Below are 23,383 nucleotides of genomic sequence, written 5' to 3'. Positions count from 1 at the left end.
ATATATATATATATATATATATATATATATATACATGCTGCTTCCATCTGCTTATTCATTTGTATAGTACCACCAATTATCAGAAACACCAGACGAAATAGTTTTCAAGTAGAGTCTTGTGACCAGATTAGCCTGGGCCCAATTGTAATACATTGGAAAGTTACCCAATCAGCTAATAATCAATGTTCTGATTTATTATTCTTCCTCTGCACTAAAATCTGTACACCCCCATCCAACCTTCCTTGATCTGACTTTTGACCTTCCACTAACATAAAACGATACATCTTTTGGCCAATCATTCTTGTAGTGACGTCATTTTGAGGGTCTCCAGCATGCATGCACAGGGTTGGAATCTTCTGGAAGGCCTGCCGGAAGTTCCCTCATGCGCATGCGCAGAAAACCAGCAGCAGCAAGGTTCTCTTGTATCTCAGACTCAAGATGCAGCTACTGAACTATGCAGACATGTCCTCAGCAGCTCTCTGTTCGCCTCTGCTGCTGACCTGAGATGCTCAGTATTTGACCAGCTCATTGTAGCTGGATTTCTGTGAAGAATGCCTTCACAAAGTATGACTAACTCCAGCTTTGCTACTTCCACACCAGAACTGGCTACAGATTGTCCCAAGGTGTAAATTTTGTACATACAAAATAAAAGGATTGCTTTTATGTTCGGATGTTTTCTTGTTCCAATATTTTCCTCTAACATTTATGTAAGGGATTGTGTGGCACCCTTCCAGTGCCAACCAATTTTACCTCTTACATTCTTATTCACAACAACTCTCTGGAATACCATCTTTGCACAAATTTTTCCTACAAATGTTGATCTACAGACATAGAAGTTGAATGTTAATCACATTGAACCTTACTTTTATATGATGGCTACAAACTGGACTCGCTGAGGTCCACACACTGGTAGCACTAATGCATGAGGACCAGAGGGCCAGGGACATTGTCTATTTATCTCTAATTATTAAAAACCTACAATTTAATGAAAGAGGAAATGGCAGTTGTGATATTCTTAAAATCCAAAACAAAACAACCCCCCCCCCCACAAAGCAAACAAACAAAAGAAAAGAAAACAGGAAATAAAAACAGAACAAAACAATTCCACAATAAAAATGTACAATAAGGTATCACATTACTTACCAGACACCTGTTCTTGACTACTGTTGAAGAAATAAGCCCCAGGCACATTGTTTTCTGGCGGATTTTTTGGCCGGCTTCCTTCACTATTAGATTTTATCTACATTTGGAAAATAAATATTACTTTCAATGAAACAGATTCAGATAAATAAACAAATATAAAAAAAATAAAAGCAAAGAGAAAATAAAACCGAAATTGAATTAATCCCCTCATATAAAAACTTGAACCAGATTAGTAAATTTAAAAATGCCCATTGCAGTGCCACGTAAAAGCATATCCTGTAAAAGTGGTTGGCGTTAGGAAGGGCATCCAGCTGTAGAAACCCTACTAAATCAGACTGGAATCTGGTGCAGCTTCCTAAGTTGCCAGCTCTGGTCAAACTGTCCAACCCATGCCAGCATGGACAGCGGACATTAAATGATGGTGATGATAAAAAGAATGTCTTAAAGTGGATATCATTTTCTCTTCTACTAGAAATTTGACTTTTTCTGCCTTAATTATCTTTTTATCTGATCAAGAATCTTAAAGATATTCTAAAATGTAACAATAAAAAATAAAGAGCACATTAATTTTTGTTAAAAAAATGCAATTATGATCAATAAATAGATTCAGTAGGTTTTGAGTTCTATAAAAAGAAATTGAATAGGCATTTTTTAAAATCATTTACAGCATCTTTGGCATAAAGGGATACAATAACACCTGTACTCCAAGAAGTGTTGGAGTACAGGTATATTAGAGTACTTAAAGCATTGCAATAGAGTTATGCATTGACTTACTTTGAAAGTGAAAGACAATCCCACAACATATCATATTTTGTTAAGATTTCTTTAGAAAATTTACATCAGTTTTATCAGAACTTATTTAAATAAAAGTCTTTGAGAACTTACCAATTTTGCTGATTTTCGGGTTTTCCCAGGAGACGAAATTCCTGATAGATAAAAACAACATAAATTTATTCCATATATTCAGTATCAAAGACACATTCATCTAATATTGGGTTGGTGCATAATTTTGTGGCTTTTTTTCAACAAATGTTATTCAACAAAAACAATAACAATATTTAACAAAAAACATCTTTAAATGACGGTTTGACCATCTGCCAAGCAAACAGGAAGCAGTAATTGAAGTAGATGGTGAATATGCTCCAGAATAATCATTTAAAGATGTTTTTGTTACATGTTGTTATTGTTTTTGTTGAATAAAATTTGTTGAAAAAAAGCCACAATAATTATGCACTAACCCAATATATTCTACCAATATATATTACCAACATATTTTTACCAATATATTTTCCCAATATTTTGTTGCATCTTCGGAGGGTCATTATGTGAATAATAAACACATGCACTGATTCTACGTCACTTCTTCCTTATTTATCAATTGATAAACCATTTAGTTAGTTAACTAATTGATTGTTTGATTAATTGTTCAGTCAATCAATCAATCCCTTAGGTTTGACAAGGTCCTTTTTTTGCTATTGTGACCTCATCAGTGAGATGCGCTCTCTGTTTCAGGTCTAGTCCAGAATTAACTGAAACAAAAGCAGTGTTATTTCAACAGAAATATATGTGGTAACAAAATCTATCTCTACTATAACCATTATCATAATTCCACATACATTCTTTTAACCAGCAGCATTTTTTTCTCGGTCTGCATTATGTCTTTAATCTCTACACATATCTCTGTTAATACAATCATATTGTATCAATATTTTCCCCATACAATCTACAATATATTACTGTCCAAGTCTTTAACCAGATGTAATGTTCTATAAATATTTCAAGTAGAGACAAAATGACTTTGTGAATACGATAGCTTTTCTCAGTCAACTTCAAAGATTTTATTATTTCTTGGCAAGAGAATTCTATCCGTCTTAGAATAGGCATCAAACCTCTTATGTAAAGAACTTGAATTCTGTCCAACCGGAGATTTATATCTCAATCATTTAATATATGTAGTGAGTTGGCAGAATTCTTTGAGTTTTGGATACAATGAAAACCTTGTGGTATTGTTCACTGGCTCTCTGAGTTCAAATCACACCAAGGTCAACTTTTCTATTCATATTTTCAAGTTCTAGTACTGAGGTCAATTCTTCACTCTCTGTCCATCTCCAGAACAAAATCAGCTAAGTTCAAACATGGCGATAGATGAACTCCACAACATGGAATGTCATGGCAACACCCATACAAACTGGGTGATTGTAACTCATGAATAGGTTATTATTATTTTAAACTGTAAATATTTATCTTCATTATTTGGGTAGAGTAAATTATTTTTTGCTCAGGATTATCAAAGCATGAAAGAAACTAACTCCATTGTTTGTAGCTATCAGGACACTCCATCCTTCAAAGATTCTGTCCTTCCCAAAATTCACCAACGCTACTCCTATCTGCCTAAGCACCCTTTCCTCTTTATGACTATTTTACTGCTCACTTTTTTGTCTTTATTCCTGTGTACTGTACATATACTTCTAGCCTTCATTGCTTGTCTTTATTTCTTTATTGCTGCTTTTTGTCTGCTCTTTAACTCTTTTCTGACAGGTTGTAATGAACTTGAGCATTGTATACAATAAATTTGTTACTATTACTATTAAGGTGATAAGCTGGCAGAGTCGTTAGCATGCCAGACAAAATGCGTAGCAGCGTTTCGTCTGTCTTAATATTCTGAGTTCAACTTCCACCAAGGTGGACTTTGCCTTTCATCCTTTCAGGGTTGATAAAATAAGCATCAATTGAACACTGAAGCTGACAGCAACAACAGTGATAATAATAATCCTTTCTATTTGAAGCACAAAGCCTGAAATTTTGGTGGAGAGTGAGTCAATTACATCAGCTTATGACATATTTGATTAATATAAGTATCATCCTTGAAGCCAACATTAAACGAAAATAAATCTGACACAAACAGTGCAAAATAACAATAAGGAATTTCTGAACTTATAAAGAATTTCCCAACTGGAATCCTGAATTTTTTTCAATGGAGGAAATCCCATTTCCATCTCGATTTAAAATAGTAAGCTTAGAGATCAGTGAATTTGAAATAACAATGAGCTAAATCAATATCAAGGTACATAAATACATAAAAGTTTGAGACAGTGGATTACCTCCCTTGAAGTCTAAGGCAGCTGTTTGTTAGCATTGCTGAACTCGCGGTCAATGATTGATTACGAAGAAAATGAACTGATTGCATTAATTGAAATCATCTTCAGGTAAATATTTATAGGTGCAGGCTTGGCTGTGTGGTTAAGAAGCTTGCTTTGCAACTATGTAGTTTCAGATTCGATACCACTGTGTTCCACTTTGGGTAAATGTCTTGTACTAATTGTGGTTGTCACTGCTGATTAATTCCTGTCCAGTTTGGTCAAACAAGCTCAAATTAATTAACTAATTATTTATCAGTGTTCCAGTCACAGTCATCCTCGTGGTGGAATATAGTCTTTGATGATTTTAGATTTAAGCAAATGGTGAACATCTAAAAACAGCAGAAAGATTTTTTTTTTGCAGTTTTGGGTGATATGTAGAAAAGAGTCAATCTTTTCATTACTATATTCCAAACAAAAATACCCTGCCTACGCTTAGAAGAATTTAGTAAAATAATTGCCATTATTAAGATGGTGTTGGAACATAAATTAACATGAAATTGTGATGGAAGCATTCAATACAGAGCACTTTAAAACAAGGAATTTGATCATAAAAACAAGGGCAGTGTCATGCCTGGGTTGGAATTTGGCCTTAATAAACAAAAAAAAAAAAAAAAAAAAAAAAAAAAAAAAAAAGGTGTATTGGTATCGAAAGGGTTAAGCAGCCTTGTTAAAGCACCATGACTGCTGTAAAAGCTGACTGATGACTAAAACCTTGACTGATGGTCCCCTTTATTTAATGCCAACTATAAGCTAAGAAAAGCAGGTAGACTGAAGAAAGCAGAGTAAATGTTTATGACTTATGGAACAAGATAACACCAATGACAAGGCTTAAAATCCTCACCTACACACAAATTGAAATCACACAAAAAAATTAGAAAGGTAGATGGAGAATAAGACCTACCTCCTCTTTGAACAACAATTGCTGTCTCTTCTCCTTTTGGACAATCCTTCAATACTTGAACAACGTCAGCATGAGCCATGTCTTTCACATTGGTTGAATTAATTTCCAATAAAATATCACCTTCCATTAAATTCTTACACCGAGTTTTTTCAAATATTTGTTTAACTCGTTGACCGTAGGAACTATCAGCAATGGTGAAACCGAAACCTGTAGCACCACGAATAATGTTCACAACTAAAATTTCCGGTTTATTACTGTTTGGGATGAGGACATCTGGAGTATTGTCTGTATTAAGGACATCCCCACTATGGCTTCGTTGAGCAAAACTTAAATTGGAATTGTTATCGGCAGCAGATCGAGCAAGATCGGGCAAGGATTTAAGACTTTTTTGGGACGTATTTAATTGATCCATGTTACCGCTGCTACCATAACCTATTGAATTGGAAGGTCCAGTGTTGGTTGTTCCACTGTCTGGAGGTAAAGAAACAGCTACCCGAGTTACAATTTCCGTGTTTGGATCATCTGGATCAAATGGCAGCATGTAACCACGGCAAACAGTGAGGCTTACTTCTTCACCTGGAGGTATTGCTTGGAAAAGAAGGATTACATCCTGGTGTGTATAGCCAAGGACACAGTCGTCATTTACATAAACAAGAATATCCCCTGCAAGAAGAAGAAAAATATATCAATCAGGAGGCCACAAAAAAAAAAAAAAAAAAAAATCTCTATCATATTAAGGCAAAAAAGAAAAAAAACATTTAAAAAAAGTTTAAAAACACTTTAAAACTCTATCAATCTTACACTTCAATCATTCAGGTTTTACATAACTCAGACTTATTTATGAGAGCTCTAGTTATCTATCTTACTTTGGAGAAAGAATATGAGCCAAGTGATGAAAATATGGATAAATTGGCCTGCAAAGATGATCAACATGCTTTAGCAATCTCTCTCTTTCTCTCTCTCTTCACACACACACACACACACACGCATATGCATATTAGTTATATATATATGTATATTACAGCCGAACATGTGTAAAAAAATAAACAATGAATCTATAATGTATATATTCATTCTTAATATATTCTGGTTTATTTGCATATGAATATGTTAATTACTGTTGTATTTCACCTTCAGAGAATACCTTCTCCTTTCAGATGATGTCTGTCGACAACACACTTGATTCATTGCTATTCAAATCTGCCACACCATGTTAAGAATGAATATGTACAACATCATTTTGATTCTTGCTGTTTTATAAGCAGATGATAACTTAACTTATTATGTATCAACAAATAACCTGTCTGCTGAATTTTATAAAAATGACTATTCTTATTCATATTCAATAACCCAAGAGAATTGTATTGACCGAAGAGACACAAGCAGGTTGAAACACCAGTGTCTCAAAATCCTGCGACATCAATGAATAGAGTGTGTTGTGAGCACACATCGCCTGAAAGAAGTTGCTTTCTGAAGGAAAAAGGCTGGAACATATAAAACATATGTACATCACATCATTTCTTCGATTCTGACCATTTTACGTTCATGTGATAGAGAATAAACCATTTTAAGGGGGAGTTTTAAATTGGATACAACAATAAATAATAGCAAGTAATATGTTTTTTTTATAAAGAAACCCTTGTGTAGAAAAAAAAATCAAAAGCAATCTGTGGTACATGAATCTGGATGTGTATTAAAAATACTGAGCAAGCCAGATGAAAGTAATATAATTTCTAATTTGCAGATTTTTTATCTTTTTATTTTCATTGCTTAGTCCAGGTGAGATAGGCATCACCTAAGATCCTAGTTTTTGTTCAGAGCCTCCAAGATTGATAGGGTGAAAGGAAGAAATTATTTAGGTAAATATGACCTGGGCTGAGGTGGTGAGGCAAGACCTTCGTACATTGGGCCTCACCGAGGCGATGACTACGGACCGAGACCTTTGGAAATGGGCTGTGCGTGAGAAGACCCGGCAAGCCAAGTAAGATCGTTGCCAGTGCCCCTGGACTGGTTCTTGTGCGGGTGGCACATGAGATGCACCATTTTGAGCGTGGCCGTTGCCAGTACCGCCTGACTGGCTCCTGTAGGATTTTCGAGCGAGATCGTTGCCAGTGCCCCTGGACTGGCTTGTGCGGGTGGCACATAAAAGACACCATTTCGAGCGTGGCCGTTTTCGTGCGGGTGACACGTAAAAGCACCCACTACACTCTCTGAGTGGTTGGCGTTAGGAAGGGCATCCAGCTGTAGAAACTCTGCCAAATCAGACTGGAGCCTGGTGTTGCCATCCGGTTTCACCAGTCCTCAGTCAAATCGTCCAACCCATGCTAGCATGGAAAGCGGACGTTAAACAATGATGATGATGATGATGATACCTAACCTGAAAGCTTGCAGCAAAGTGAATTCCATTGAAGGTACCCAAAAGTCAAGTAATGGTGATAAATCAAGCAGTGGACTAAGTCTACCTAAGTCTGCCATCCAAGAAGAATGTAAAGAAACAAGAAATCTTATCCTCAGCACTTTAACAATTCTACCAATCCACCACCAGCACTATTTCAATGTTCACTTTCCATTCTTGCATGAGGCAGACAAAGTTTATTGAGGCAGATTTTCTATGGCTGGATGCTCTTCCTATTGCTAACCCTCACTTGATTCCAAGCAAGGTAATGTTTCCCTCTGGTCAGACACGCTTTTGTAGAATATTGAAGATAAATGACATTGCTTGTAAGACAGTGACACAAAAATACACACACACACACATGATGGACTTCTTTCAGTTTCTGTTCACTCCCAAGTAGAGCAGAAGACACTTGCCCACGATGCCATGTAGTGGAACTGAACCTGAAGCCACATCATTGAGAAGCAAACTTCTCAACAACACAGCCTCCCCTGTGCCAGAAAAGATAAAGTTGATCTTGACAGGATTTGATCTCAGTATACTGGGAATTAGAACAAATGCCACACTCTCACAACAACTCCGCCAATTCTCCACTTCTTTTAGATGCTAAACATCTTGAGAACAAATTAATAAAATACATTGTTTTTAAAAGCTTTATATGTATTTCTGTAGAATAGATTATGAATTAATTTAGTTACCATTGAGCAAGAAATGTTTAAAGAATATGCAAGTATGTATTGAAATGTCTGTCAACAAGCTAGAATGAATACCTATCGGGGGATAACACACTGCTTCCCCTTTAAATGGTCTGTAATTCTATTGGAATAAAATAAGATAAAATTTTAAAAATAAGGAAATAATTTTCTTCACCTCTTTTTTTCTTTTCATTTAAAGTATGAAAAGAAAAATGAATACAACAGAAAATTTAATTTATTGAGAAATAGGGTGATTAATTATATTTCCCAATATACGTGTATCTCATAACAAATTTTCTAAGTATGATTTTGTAATTCAGTGCAGAATATGCAGTTAAAAGAAAAAACAAAGATAAAAAAATAGCCAAATAATTTATATCTCAAGTACCATTCTATATAACATTTTACACAGATATTAGACTGAGCCAAAAATATAATGAAGTGAAAATAAATAAAAGCTATATGACATTGAAAATAATTAATTAAATAATGTATTTAAATATTCTTGAAAAATTAATTCCTTCAGATTTAACTGAAATTAGATTTTGCCATCAAAAAGCAAACCATTTGAAAGGAAGGGAAAAAATAGTCAACATCATTTTTAATTCTCTGGATATTAATCTAAACATTTTAGATCTAGTTTTATTTTTATTTTTCTAGCTTATTAAAGGTAAAATGGCCAAATAAATTTGAACATATTTTACCCAAATGGATAAACGAAGACATATTGAATTAAATACTTCTGCCTAGTGATACAGAGAAATACTTGGAAGAAATATGAACTTATAACTCAGATGCTGGTTGGTAGTTTAGCATTTTACCTTTTTATCTCATGACATCATCATCACCATCATTTAACATTCATTTTGGCAGGGGTCGGATGGTTTGACAGGAGCTGGCAAGGCTGGAGAGCTGCACCAGTCTCCATTGTCTGCTTTAGCATGGTTTCTATGGCTGGATGCCCTTCCAAATGCCAACCATTTTACAGAGTGTATGTCATGCTTTTTATGTGGCACGAACACCAGTGGGGTCGTCAAGTACCTTGTGAGCCAAAGACCTCTCAGGTGGGAGAGGGAGTGGAACCACCAGAAGTGGCTTTGTGCCAAATGAGAGGTTAGAGTTTAATTGAGGGACAGAGATAGGTGTCTTTCTGTAGAGGAGATATTTGAGGCAAGTGTTTGTGTGTGTGTATCCAGCTTAATGTACCAAGCTATATATAATTAAGTACCTCTACTTAATGTTGTAGCTTGGAACACTTGGAACAAATATGAACTTACAATTCAGTGTAGCATCTCATCTTTTCTCCCATGGCAAGTGTATATATATTTACATGTGTGGGTTGTAAGTGGGTGGGAGTTGTATAGGTGTATATGAGTTGTGGGCCATAGCATTGATCAGTGGTAAGCTCTCATCAACTAAATTCACAACAAGCCCCATTTTGTAATGATTCTATTACAGGAGAGGTACATATGAAACAAAAGATTAGAGTTTTCTCCCTTCTGTAGGAGAGTCCCTTACTTTAAAACAAGGTCGCCAAAGGGGATCCAAGAAACCCCCTAGGAGTTGGCGAGGAATAATTATAGGGGGTTGATAATAACCAAGGTGTCGAATGGGGGTTGGCATGTGAAAGACCAGCTCACCCAGATGAACTGCTTGAAATGCTTAGCGCTATGTCAATTCAAAAGATATTCCAGCAATATGATGAGTTTTCCATATTTTTGAATTGTAAAAGGAATTTCATAAAAATTGAAAGTCTAATTCTGTATATTTGAACACATAATTCTAAATGTAAAAAGTTTGTCATCTTCAATAGAATTTCTTAATTTTCGCAAACATTTTAATTGCCAACATTCAGTACCCGGTATGCATTTAAGATATGGTACGGTAGGTTAGGGTATTAAGATATTTTGAATGAGTAGGGTGGTCAATGTGGAAGGAGAAGTGGCTAAAGGGGGTTGATGGTTGAAAAAATTTGGTGACCCCTGCTTTAAAATGTCAGTAAACAAGGTGAGATATCATGTGTTTCAGGAATGGTTGACTGATGCAGTCCTGTACTGTATTGTGTCACACTGGAAGTTAACGAGTTAATTTCAATTAAGCATGAACTTCACAACATCTCATTTTGCTTCTCTGAAGACTTACTTTTTATGTCCTGAGAAAATAATCACTGTCGTTAAAAAAACAAACTTAATTTACCAGTTTTCAGCCTTCCATCTGTATATGCAGGTCCATTTGGTACAACGTTTTTAACCTGCAGGAACTCTTGATCTGAGTGGTCACCACCAACTATTGTGAAACCAAATCCTCGGACACTCTTTATCAATGATGTTTTCAGCATTTCCCCTTTCAACTCAGAGGGGTTTTTTGTGAAAAAAGGCTTCATTTTATTTTCGGAACCTGTAGAGAAAATTAGCTAAATAATTAATTAGTTTTAACTGGCATCAATTAGTAATATAAAAAAAAACTGATTACAAACAAGAATTTTTCTAAAGAGAAATTTTAGTAAAAATATTTAATAAATAAAAATACCAAAGATTCTAATGAAGTAATTAACAACAAAATTATGAATTAATATAGATAATTAAATATATTCTAATATAGTTTTACTGGTTTCAGTCATTATAACTGCAGCCATGTAGGGTCACCATCTTTAAGGATTTTAGTCTTTCAGTATTTTATCATTCTCTATGTATCTAGTGGCTAAGTTACCTTTTGATATAATGGAGAAATACACACACACACACAGATACACATAAGATGGGCTTCTACATAGTTTCCATCCATTAAATTCCACTCACAAAACATTATCAATCAGAGGGATTCAGTTGAAGGCACTTGTCCATGTTGCACCAGCAAGAACATGGAAGCAAGGGAAACAACTCCAGTGTTAGTGGCCTAGCTATCTGTGCAGCTCTCCAGCTGAGAAAGGGTAGCCTCAGCAAATCTTGAATCATCATCATCATCATCATCATCATCACCAGCTGCTGACAACAACTTGCACTTGTGTTGGGTATAATGACGGACACTACATATCACATACCCTCATCAATGTTCTGATTTCATCAACAGTTGTGTCATCATGCCCTCAATTAGGAATATTCACTATGGTTTTAAGGGATAGACTATGGTTCATCCTTCCCATGGGTCAATTCTAAGATGATGACTTGGCTGCAGCCATCTTCCTGCTACCTTCTTGACAAACTTGGAGAAGCCACCATAGAGTTAATAATTTGTCATTTTCTATACCTAGCTGTCTTTAAAGGCCATTTGGAGCACCAAGAGTAGCAACCATCATGGGACTTTGCCATGGAGCTAGTGAGAGTCCACGTTTCACACACATAAAGTAGGATATGTCTTAATTACTATTATGAAGGATCTCTCCCTTTGAGTTGCCCTGAGACTATAGAATTCTCTTAGGTTGGAATTATGTTTCCATGCAGTATTTTATAAATTGAAACAACTATAGAGCAAATCTTAATATGAAACGATTCAGTAATGTTGTGTGAAAGAGTGGTTCTCAAGCAGGTTTGATATGGCCCTTTGGGTCAATATAGCCCTTAGGGTCAATATAAGATTTTGTTGTTAAAATATTTTGTATATTGTTGAAGTATAAACAATTTATTGCACATAAATTTTAACAATTTTTTAATACAATTCCTAATAATATTTAATTATAAAGACATAATTAGACTTTTTAAACATCAAATGAGTATGAGGATCCACCTGAGTGAAATAGGAATGAAAGGGGTCCACAGGTAAAAATGGTTTTGAGAACCACTGGTATAAAAGAAGGAAGTTGAAAATACTGTGAAAGAAAGACTTAATGTTTATAATTCAGAGCAGTAAATATTTTAGTTGTATTATACCAGTTCTAGAAACTCTGAAGTAATTTTTGCAAACAAAATTGCATTCTATAAAACCATGTCAAACAAATAAAATAAATAATATAAAGAAAAACAAATATTTGAAGGAAACTGAAAAAAGGAAAGAAATTCTTAAGAAGTAAAAAAACACAAGAAAACTTGTGAAGAAATGTTGATTGATGTAGCTAATGATGATAATGGGATGAGGGATTAGTAAATAATAATAATATATAAATAAGTAAATATAAAGAGGAGAAGATTGGGAATATTTGGAATAGAACTAGCAGGCATGAAGAAGATACTCTGAGTATTGTTTTGTGGGTATTGGGATATGAAATGGTAAGATGATGAGTGAGTAATGAGGCAGACAATGAGAAAGATGATGTGAGAACAATGAGAAAGAAGATGATGTCAGATTAATGAGAAAGATGAAAATAGCGGATGATGTCAGAGAAGATGCTCTTGTTTAATTTTGTTATATACAGGTGTTACAAAGTAAGGTGTGTGAATATGCATGTGTGTAAATGAGTATGTAGACTTGTGTATGTTTGTGTGTCTGTGTGTGTGTGTAAGAGAGAGAGAGAGAGAAAATTAGAATGAAAGAAAAATAGATAATTAAATGATTGTCAATGGTAATGACAGTAGATAGGAAAGCAAATGAATGATAAAATGATGAATGACAAGGACAATGACATTATTATAAAAGGTAGGGGGTGAGGTGGGGGGAACATCTAGTAATTCTTCATAATCACAGACACTATACTCAAAAGAAATCTATTTTTTAAAGTCCCTTGTTGGCTATTTGTTTTTTAAAAAAATGTCCAACAAAAGAAACAGAGCAGTAAATAGCTGAAGGGGTTTCAGACAAATAGAAATGGCAGTGACCATCAGGAGGGATAGTACAAACCTAAAATATGGCCATTCATGTCTGACTCACTGGCAGAACGTTTCGCTGGCTCCTGCATCTTCTTCTGGCGAGGGAATGTGCTGGAGGAGCCGATCACATCATCAAGCCCTGCAGACAGATATGAGGAGGGCACTTTGGTTATGCATGTAGCTGCGTAGCCATTTTAAGTGGAAACAGAACTCACTAGACATGCAGTATTATTTCCAGTGTTTTTGGATGGGTTCATGCCCATGCTTGATATATATGTGTGTGGGTGTGGGTGTATTAAGGTGCAGTTAAAGAGGGGCAGTGTCAGTCATGCATGGAATACGATCAACCAGTCAGTGAAAGTTACAGTCAAAACACAGCTATTTTGGTGAATTTTGCACCTTAAAGAGTGAATTTATCTTTATATGTTTCTACCTGCTTGTCTATCTTTCTATGTCTATCTACATCTATCTATCTATTTGTCTATCTGTCTTTCTATCTATCTATCTATTTATCTATCTATCTATCTATCTATCTTTATCTATTTATCTATTTATCTATCTATTTGTCTATCTATCTATTTGCTTGTTTTACAATTGTTAGAGTCTTTTATTCCCCATTTTTAATGTGCTAAGTCTGTGGGTAGTTTGTTGAAGAAGGAAATGCTACCAGCATCATTGTATGCAGTTCATGGTTTCTGTTCAAAATGCAGACACACACACACGTGCAGACACACATGTGCACACACACACACTTGTGTGTGTGTGTTTGTGTCTCTTGGTTTTGACATCATGCAATAGATATAAAAAAAACAAGTGTCACCACCATACAGGAAGTATCCCTCACTCCATGGTTGCCATGAAAACATGTCTCATCAAGGGGTAATATTATCCTGCTTGGAGACAAGTGAGGCTTGGTGACAGGAATGCATCTAGCCACAGAAAATCTGCATCAAAGAATCTTATCGAATCCATGCAAGCATGGAAAGTCGGCATTAAACAACAATGATGATGATGGTGATGATGATGCTATATATGTGTGTTTATAATTTCATGTGTTTTTATCAAAAGATAATGTACAAGAAAGAACTCACATTATCACACACACACACAAAAAAAAACTCTTGAAAACATTTACCAAACTATTAAGAATTGGTAATTATTTTGATACACTATCTCACAATACCAGCTTTTGTTTGGTACAGAAATTAATAACTAAGATGATAGTAGCTATTTGATTCAAACTATACTTACATAAAAATAGCATTGATTCTCTTAGTCTCTGGTAACATTGAATACAAAGCTAATTTGATACTGTAACATTTTCTTGTGTTGATAATGTATAACACTGCTTCATACTCTATTCCATTTGGTTAAAATAGAGGAGGCAGGACAAATCTATAATGTCGAGTTGGCTGCAGAATATTTTTTGTGTTGAAAAAATATAACAATACTTCTTCATTTATCCATTTTGTTTGGTTGAAGTAGAGGAGACGGGACAAAATAGACGAGCTAACATCCACTTTGCTTTACAACACAATGTTAGAATAAAAACTTAATGTCTATAAGAACTAGTTAAACTTTTTAATCATATTTCATGTCTGTTTTGCTGTTAGACTATAAACAACTGGGTACAAATGAAGTCTCTGGACTTCAGAGTGTAACTAAAGCTGTTTCTTTTTCTTTCGCACTCTTCCAATTTCTTTCCTTTATTTATAACTGGAGCTGACATCTAAGATTAAGTTTATTATTAAGGCTCTACAGATATCGCAAATACAAAAGCTAACATTTCATTTATTTTAAACAGGATTAGTAACTTAAAAACAAATTCAAACAGTGAGGGGAAATAATAACAATGTAAGAAGAATTTGTTGAAATATTTGTAGGTAAGTCAGTTATATACATAACATATATATATATATATATATATATATATATATATATAAACGCATTCTTTTGTTATTTCCTCAAGCCTTAACCAGTGGAAAACCATTTCACTAAGTATACCAAATGTTTACATTTGTTTTGTATAATTTCTTGTATTTGTGTGTGTATGTATGAGTGTGTATGCATATATCAATTTTTCCTTATAGCACAAGAAGGATGGATGCCTTGTATACATATTTAAATATTTGCAAATTGCTGGAGTAGTTTTTTTTCTTTTTTCAGTACTTGTATACTCTTCATAAAATTTTCCATTGTAAAATAAGTTTGATGTCCGTTGTAAGATGGAAAGACTTTGAATCAAACAAGAGTATTGTACCATATCATGGAACTCAATGCATGTATCAAGAATTGAACCCAATAACACATTGTCGTGAGTCCAGATACATAGCATTACAAACCAGACTGAATGCTTTTGATTTGAATGAAATATTAAATTCTTAGCAGACTTAGATGGCTATTTTCTACCACACCCTGTAGGTGGCACTTTACTGGTTATGGTAAAGAGTGTTCCAGTTGATCCGGCCAACAGAACAGCCTGCTTGTAAAATTGACATGCAAGTGGCTGAGTACACCACAGACATGTATATCCTTAACATAGTTCTCAGGATGATTCAGCAGGATACAGAATGTGACACAGCTGACCCTTTTGAATTACAGGTACAACTCATTTTTTGCCACCTGAGTGGACTGGGGCAACGTGAAATAGAGCTTCTTGCTCAAGAATACAATATACCACTGGGAGTTGAACTCCTGGCCTTACGATTGTGAGCTGAATAATCTAACAAATAAATCATGTGCCACACCCTGTATGAATGAAGTCTTAACATGACTTACCTTGAAATATTAGAACTCATGTCTCCCCCATCAAATAAGCACTAATTTAATTTAAGTAACTTCATTAGCAAATTTCTGTTTATCAACGCAACCCACCAATAATTTTCTTCCAGTCTGGTTTTACTTCAATTATTTTCATTTATCAAATATGAGTGCAATGCAAAGAGATTAGATCAAATGTTGCCGAGAAACATGCCTTTGTTATCTTCAACGCATTTGTGTGTATGTGTGTGCAACAACTGAGGAATGACTGGTATAGTGTAAATAGAAGATAATGCAATAATGCTATCTACTATAGGCACAAGGCCTGAGAAGATAACATAATAATAATGCTAGGTCCTTATTGGAGAAAAGATGTTAAGCTAACAAGGAAAGGGTGATAAGGAATATTCAATTAAATATTTATTAGTAAAATGCACCAATAATTAATTTTTCTTAATTAACATGTACAACAACTATTAGGAATATTTCTACAAGTAAAAAAAAAAAAAGAGTAGTATGAAGATGCATAAAAAAAAAACAATCTGGTAGGGTTTTAATACAAGAAGGAAAGGATTCTTAGGAAACAAGAATGTTTTTCTTTTTTCTTTTTTAAGGAAGAAGGGTTAGGGATTAGATAAAAACATGCAACTGTTGTGAATGAGATGAAAAGTTTACATGAAGATTTGAATGAAGATCTGTGAAGGTGACAACGATAATAATAATAACAATAATAATAATAATAATAATAATAATAAAGCAAAGCCAAAATAATTCAACACTCTCACACTGAGATAACTCAATCATAAGTAATGATAATTAATAATAATAAATAATAATAATAATAATAATAATAATAAAAAGGGTTCTTGAAGCATGGTCAGTAAACAAGTGTTATCTTAGTCTACTGGCTGAGGAGAGCTGACACTTTCCATCATACCCAGCAAAATAATGCTGAGATTTTTCATGATACAATAATAATAATAATAATAATAATAATAATACTAATAATAATAAATAATAATAATGATAATAACAATAATAATTGTGGCAGCAATAATAATGTTAATATCTAATTTCTTTCTTTGCCACATAGGATTAGAAAAAAAAAACTAATTTTTTTTTTTTTTAAACTCAAAGAAACAAAACTATAAAACTAACACACAAAGTGAAAGTGGTTATAAGGATTGCATACAAATATCCTATAAATCAATGTTCGTTAATAAATAAATTATGATATGATGCTGCTGCTTATTGATAGTAATAATAATCGACCCAAGAAAGATTCTTGAGAATTGGGGAGACTTGTCATCAAATCTTATGACAACATCTCTGCTAACTAATGTACCATGTAGAAGTAGTAGTAGTAGTAGTAGTAGTAGTAATAATAATAATAATGATAATGATAATATTAATAATCCTTTTTACAATAGGCACAAGGCCTGAAATTTTGGGGTCAGGAATAGTTGATTATATTGACCCCAGTGTTCAACTGGTATTTTGTTTACTGACCCCGAAAGGCAAAGCTGACCGTAGTGTTATTTGAACCCAGAACATAAAGACGGAAGAAATGCCACTAAGCATTTTGTCCAGCGTGCTAACGGTTCTGCCAGCTTGCCGTCTTGATGATGATGATGATGATGATAACAACAATCCTTTCTACCATAAGCACAAGGCCTGAAATTATGGGGAAAACGGTAAGTTGATTGCATCCACCCCAGTAATCAACAGGTACTTATTTTATTGACCCCAAAAGGATGAAAGGTAAAGTCGACCTCGGTAGAATTTGAACTCAGAACGTAAAGACAGACGAAATACTGCTAAGCATTTTGCTTGGCATGCTAACGATTCTGTCAGCTCACTGCCATACTACTACTACTACTACTACTACTTATAATAATAATAATAATAATAATAATAATAATAATAATAATAATAATAATAATAATAATAATAATAATAATAATAATAATATTTCATTAAATAATAAAAATAGTTAAAGTGCTATGACTAAAGAGTGAAATAATCTATGTTAGTCAAAAAGTTTCAATAACTCAGTGATTGATATACTGAAAATCATGATCAAGAGTTCCCAGCCAGTAGCTTGTGGTTTAAACTGTCGCTATTCTCTTATTTTAGAATAATGTATAAATGTAATTAATAGCATTGATTAATTATTTTTCATTTTTGCAGATTACAATAATATCATATTTATAAAATGTTATCCACAATATTCAAATGGTTGGAGACTCTGGATTTAAATAATTATTAATAGAAAACAAAATGTGCAAATGAAATAAAATTAAATCAAGAATGAAAGAGATTAACTTAGAATTCTATAATTAAGTAAATATTAATTAAAATAAATTCATTTGAAGTCTTAAATTGAATGTGAAAAAAATAGCATATGACAATTGATAAGAAAAATAATACCATACACACATACACACACACACACAAAATCCATAACACAAATCAGGAACATAAAAAAAATTAAAACAAACAGATAAATTGAAAGTCAAACTTTTAACAATATCTATCCTGTTTAAAGAAATCTTTTCTAATTTGGTTTTTTATTTTCTTCCAAAATAATACCCAATCTCCGAAACCTCAAAATCAAAGGTTAAATAGAAATCTTAAAACAATAAAATAAATATGAAACAAAAGGGGTAAAAACAGATTTGAGATGTATCTGGCTTAACTGTGTATATCAGAGGTAAATTAGATGAGGGTCTAACAGTAAGCTAAGAACATGGTTAAGTAACACTAGGGTGGTACATAGGCAGTGTAGTGAGGAGGTAAGTTATGGCAAAACTTTGTATATGGTGCAGGAGTGGCTGTATGGTAAGTAGCATGATTACTAACCACATGGTTCCGGGTTCAGTCCCACTGCGTGGCACCTTGTGCAAGTGTCTTCTACTATAGCTTTGGGCCGACCAAAGCCTTGTGAATGGATTTGGTAGACAGAAACTGAAAGAAGCCTGTCGTATATATGTATATGTATGTGTGTATATGTTTGTGTGTCTGTGTTTGTCCCCCCAACATCGCTTGACAACTGATGCTGGTGTGCTTACATCCCTGTAACTTAGCGTTTCAGCAAAAGTGACCGATAGAATAAGTACTAGGCTTACAAAGAATAAGTCCTGGGGTCGATTTGCTCAACTAACGGCAGTGCTCCAGCATGGCCACAGTCAAATGACTGAAACAAGTAAAGAGAGTCATGAGGAAATATTACCTTGCTTGGAAGCAGGCGAGTGTAGACAACTGGTGGAGCATGCAGCCATAGAAAATAACCCTTAAAAAGCTCTGGTCAACCCATGCATGGAAGCATGGAAATGCTAGTCTTAGAAGAAGTGGCATATGTTTGATCACAGGTCTTTTTGATCAAGGCTTACCCAGGATTAAACAACAACATCAGCATCACACACACACACTTATTCATTATCCATTTCTTTTTAAACTGAAAACCTATGTCTATTTTAGTCCTCAATGACTAACCAATAATATCCAGTAGATATAGGTGAATTGGTAGAGTCATAAGACTGTAGAACGCCTTGTAGCATTTGTTCTGAATTTCTGGACCCTGAGTTCAAATCTCACCCAGGTCAAATTTACCTTAATTTTTGGGGGGACAGATAAAAAAAAAAAAGGGTATTAATTGATGGCGGTGTATAGCTGTGATTGCTAGAGCATTGACCAAAATATTTTGTGGTATCTGATCTAGCATTGTGAACTTGACGTCCAGATTCCACCCAATCACTGAAAGGTGCTGGTGACACTTCTGCAGTGACACAGGGTCTTTATAAAGATAGGATGTAATTTCAAGGATTTTTGGTTGCTACTTCTAGCAAACTGAGCAGACTACAAAGAGGCTCTCTTGTAAAGTACAAGTCACTAGAATAATCAGTTTGTTGATTTGGTTCACCTATAACTTAGCAACTCCACTAAAATGCCTCCTGAAGTACCAACAACAACAACAATAGGATCTTTTTTAAAACGGGGGCCACATTTTTCATTAACGAAACACTTTGAAACTTGGAACACTGGTAGAATGTGTCATATAAAACATCTTTTTCTCTTAGTCTTCTTAAAAAAAAAAGAAACCCATAAGTTATTCCATGTTAAAGTTGTCGTATTTCTGTAATTTCAACCAATCACTGACGTCCATTCAGCCGATATACATTAAGTGCTGACTACATAAACAAACGATTCTGAAACAATTAACCCTAACCCTAACCCTAGGGTTAGGGTTAGGGTTAAAGCAAATTTAAAATGAAAAAAGCAAATAAAACGAAGGTATGGAGATTAAATACGCTTTACATCGCTTAATCACTCAAAGGAGTAAATGTAAGCAACTGAATACTTGTCAGTGATTGGTTGAAATTATCGAAATAAGACAATTTTTTACATGAAATAAATTCGAATACAAAAATATTTTTCTGTTCTATAACACAAAATAGATAAGTATACGAAGTTTGAAAGTCTTTCCGTACCAAAAACACTACGTAAAACATTAATGAAAAATGTGGCCCCCGTTTTAAAATAGATCCCAACAATAATAATAATAATAATAATAATAATAATAATAATAATAATAATAATAATAACAACACACAACAAATAAAGTCAGATCTAACAGCTTACCTGGAATTTGCGACTTTTTAGCTTGGGCTACAGGATTTTCATATTGTGTCCGTTTATTCACATGACTGCAAATGAATAAATCATTAAATAATCAAATAGACAAACACTGGCATGGCTGTGTGGTTGAGGAGCTTGCTTGCAACCATGTGGTTTTGGGTTCAGTCCCACTGCATGACAATTTGGTCAAGTGTCTTCCACAACAACTCTGTGCATACCAAAGCTTTGAGAGTGGATTTGATAAACAAACTGAAGGGGGAGAGAGAGTGGGAGTGTGTGTGTGTGTGTGTGTGTGTGTGTGTGTATACACTATTGTCTTGACCTTATGTGATAGTTGCATATAGACAGTGACTTTGAAGTTCCAGCTTAGGTGAGCTTCAAAACTTTGAAGTCACTGTCAACCTTTTTCTTTTAAAAATTACATATTATATATATTTGAGCGTGGTCAATGACAGTGCCACCGGACTGGCTCCTGTGCTGGGGACACATAAAAAGCACCATATGAGCGTGATCGATGCCAATGCTGCCTGAATGGCCCTCATGCCAATGGCACATAAAAAGCACCCACCCGACTCTTGGAGTGGTTAGCATTAGGAAGGGCATCCAGCTGTAGAAACCCTGCCAGATCAGATTGGAGCCTGGTACAGCCTCCTGGCTTGTCAGTCCTCAGTCAAACTGTCCAACTCATACCAGCATGGAAAACGGACATTAAACGATGATGATGATGATGATATACACATAAGCACACACACATTGTGGGTTAACAAAGCTACCAATGATTTCATGTAAAAAGGAATCTCTTGACAGTTATCAAAATGGAGACGAGCACCAAGACTCCCATGTGACAGGCTGGATAATTGTTAAGATACCTCTTTACATGAAATCATTGATAACCTTGTTAACCCACAAATAAAGATGATTTTATCCACCAATGTGGTCTTAAGTTTGATATTAGCGTGTGTACACACACGCATACTCTCACATTGATACACACATTAGCACACACATGTATATGATTTCAGTTAAAAGTTATATGCAAAATCATTCAAAGGAAAACAAATTTAAATGGAAATTGCTAACAATGTTGAAAGAAATACCTTAATATTGTTTTGGATGTTAATTGCTTTAGTAAACCCATTTTGTTGCTGTTGTTGATCTGGGAGTGAAGTGTGTTTGTAAAATTCACTTGATTCTCATGGATTCAGTATTAATAATATGAACTCTTTCAAAAGTTTTTAAAAAAACACATAAGCACTGACCTAAAGGTCATTTGAAAGCTAAATCATAGTAATAACCTGGTTGAGAAACAAAATCTATGTTTTTATTTTTTTGGTGGAGAGGGGTCACTTAGAAAGACAAAAAAAAAAAAACGAAAAAAAAAAAAAAAAAGAAGTTATGCTGAACAATGTGAATGTCAAAAATATGTCCATGCAAACCTTAATGTTATAGCAAAGGTCAAGTTTCCATTGTAGACATACATATTGATATGGTTATAAGTGGAAGAGGTCAAGCTTCTGCTCTGTTCATGTGTGTGTGTGTGTGTGTGTGTGTGTGTGTGTGTGTGTGTGTGTGAGTGTGTACATCATCATCATCATTTAACATTCATCTTCCATGCTGGCATGGGTTGGATGGTTTAACCTGTTGATCTGGATGACTGCACTAAACTCCAGTTGGTCTTGGTATGATTTCTACAGCTGAATGCTTTTTGTAATGCCATTCACTTCACAGAGTGCACTGGGTGCATTCTTTCCAGGCACTGGCATTAGCGAAATCCTCAAGTAATTCCCAAGACAACGAAAAAGACCCGTTGACTAAACTGGCAATGACAAAAACTGGGATGTAGAAAGGCTGTTGATGACAATAAAAGTGAGTTCTGAGAATATGAGAAGGTATGTAGGCTTAGTGTATAACCGATGGTAACATAAAACTATTACGAAATTATTTGGTAAGCAAAGTGAATGTCTGCAAAATGTACTTTCTCTAATGAGACTATTTCTTGTTTTGGGTCCAATTATTTAATTGGCTGTATTAGTATATTGTAATTATTGCATTGGTGTATTGTACTTCTCAAATTAATACAAAAAGCATCTGAATCCATGGTACGAGGATACAATTTCAATAACTGACCAATTAATTTTGAAATTATAGATTCCTGTCTTTATGTCCCAAATATAAAGTGTGCAGTAGTATTTTCCCTATATTTGTACCTGAAGTAATACCTGTGTTGGTTAAATCATGCTCTGACATTCTTTTTGATTTCACCTTAATTATGTAGGTTCTCCAATTGGAAGTATCCAAACCTGTTTTAAAGTTTTATACATTGAAGGCCTTAAGATATGTAGTTTAGCTATTTATATTCAATTTTAGAGTTTTGGGTATATGTATATACACACATCAAAATGGTGTGTTGAAAGGTGTGGTGCACATTACCAAAAGGTATGGGCATGGAAGGTCAACTTCACACGCAACTGCAATGAATGGGGCTGGCAGCATTTGTTCAGGCAACTGTGTTTTATGCTGATTTAATTGATGTTTTGCTGGTTTAACGAAACATATGTACATTATATAAAGTATTAATACCAATTATATTTTCTGTGTTCCTTTATATATATATATATATATATATATATATGCATACACATACACACATACACAAACATGCATATACATACATAGATGTGGAATCTGGGAGATATGTATGAATAGCTGTATGTGTATAATTTTCATGACCTCTGACTCATTTTTGACATCAATTTCTTTTTATTCCTTGAAACAAAGTACAGTTAATATGAAGTCTAACAAATATGTTCTAAAGAGAATAATGTTCCAGTTTATTCTCAGTGACACAATAATGAGGTTTGCTATTGTTTATAGTGGAAGAATACAAATAGCAAAATATACAGAGGATGAAAATATCTCAGAAATTTGGGTCTGGAATTTGAGTCTTTCTTCTTTCTTTTTTTTTTTTTTTT

At 34.3% G+C, this 23,383-nt stretch overlaps 1 protein-coding gene across 2 annotated transcripts in view; it reads right to left on the bottom strand.

Moving 5' to 3' along the window:
- LOC106872181 (membrane-associated guanylate kinase, WW and PDZ domain-containing protein 1) overlaps window positions 1-23,383 on the bottom strand; it is a 709,375-nt gene that overhangs the window by 61,059 nt on the left and 624,933 nt on the right. For both annotated transcript variants that reach the window (XM_052966880.1, XM_052966879.1), the window contains exons 12-17: window positions 20,415-20,479; window positions 13,045-13,152; window positions 10,471-10,671; window positions 5,185-5,847; window positions 2,029-2,069; window positions 1,144-1,240 (exon numbers count right to left, since the gene is read on the bottom strand). In XM_052966880.1, the coding sequence (XP_052822840.1) occupies window positions 1,144-1,240; window positions 2,029-2,069; window positions 5,185-5,847; window positions 10,471-10,671; window positions 13,045-13,152; window positions 20,415-20,479 (1,175 nt within the window). The remainder of the gene's footprint in view (window positions 1-1,143; window positions 1,241-2,028; window positions 2,070-5,184; window positions 5,848-10,470; window positions 10,672-13,044; window positions 13,153-20,414; window positions 20,480-23,383) is intronic.

The sequence above is a fragment of the Octopus bimaculoides genome, chromosome 4, assembly GCF_001194135.2.
Source record: "Octopus bimaculoides isolate UCB-OBI-ISO-001 chromosome 4, ASM119413v2, whole genome shotgun sequence".
Classification (NCBI taxonomy): Eukaryota; Metazoa; Mollusca; class Cephalopoda; order Octopoda; family Octopodidae; genus Octopus; species Octopus bimaculoides.
The sequence above is the reverse complement of the archived record's forward strand: the minus strand, read 5'-3'. Positions and strand labels throughout refer to the sequence as shown.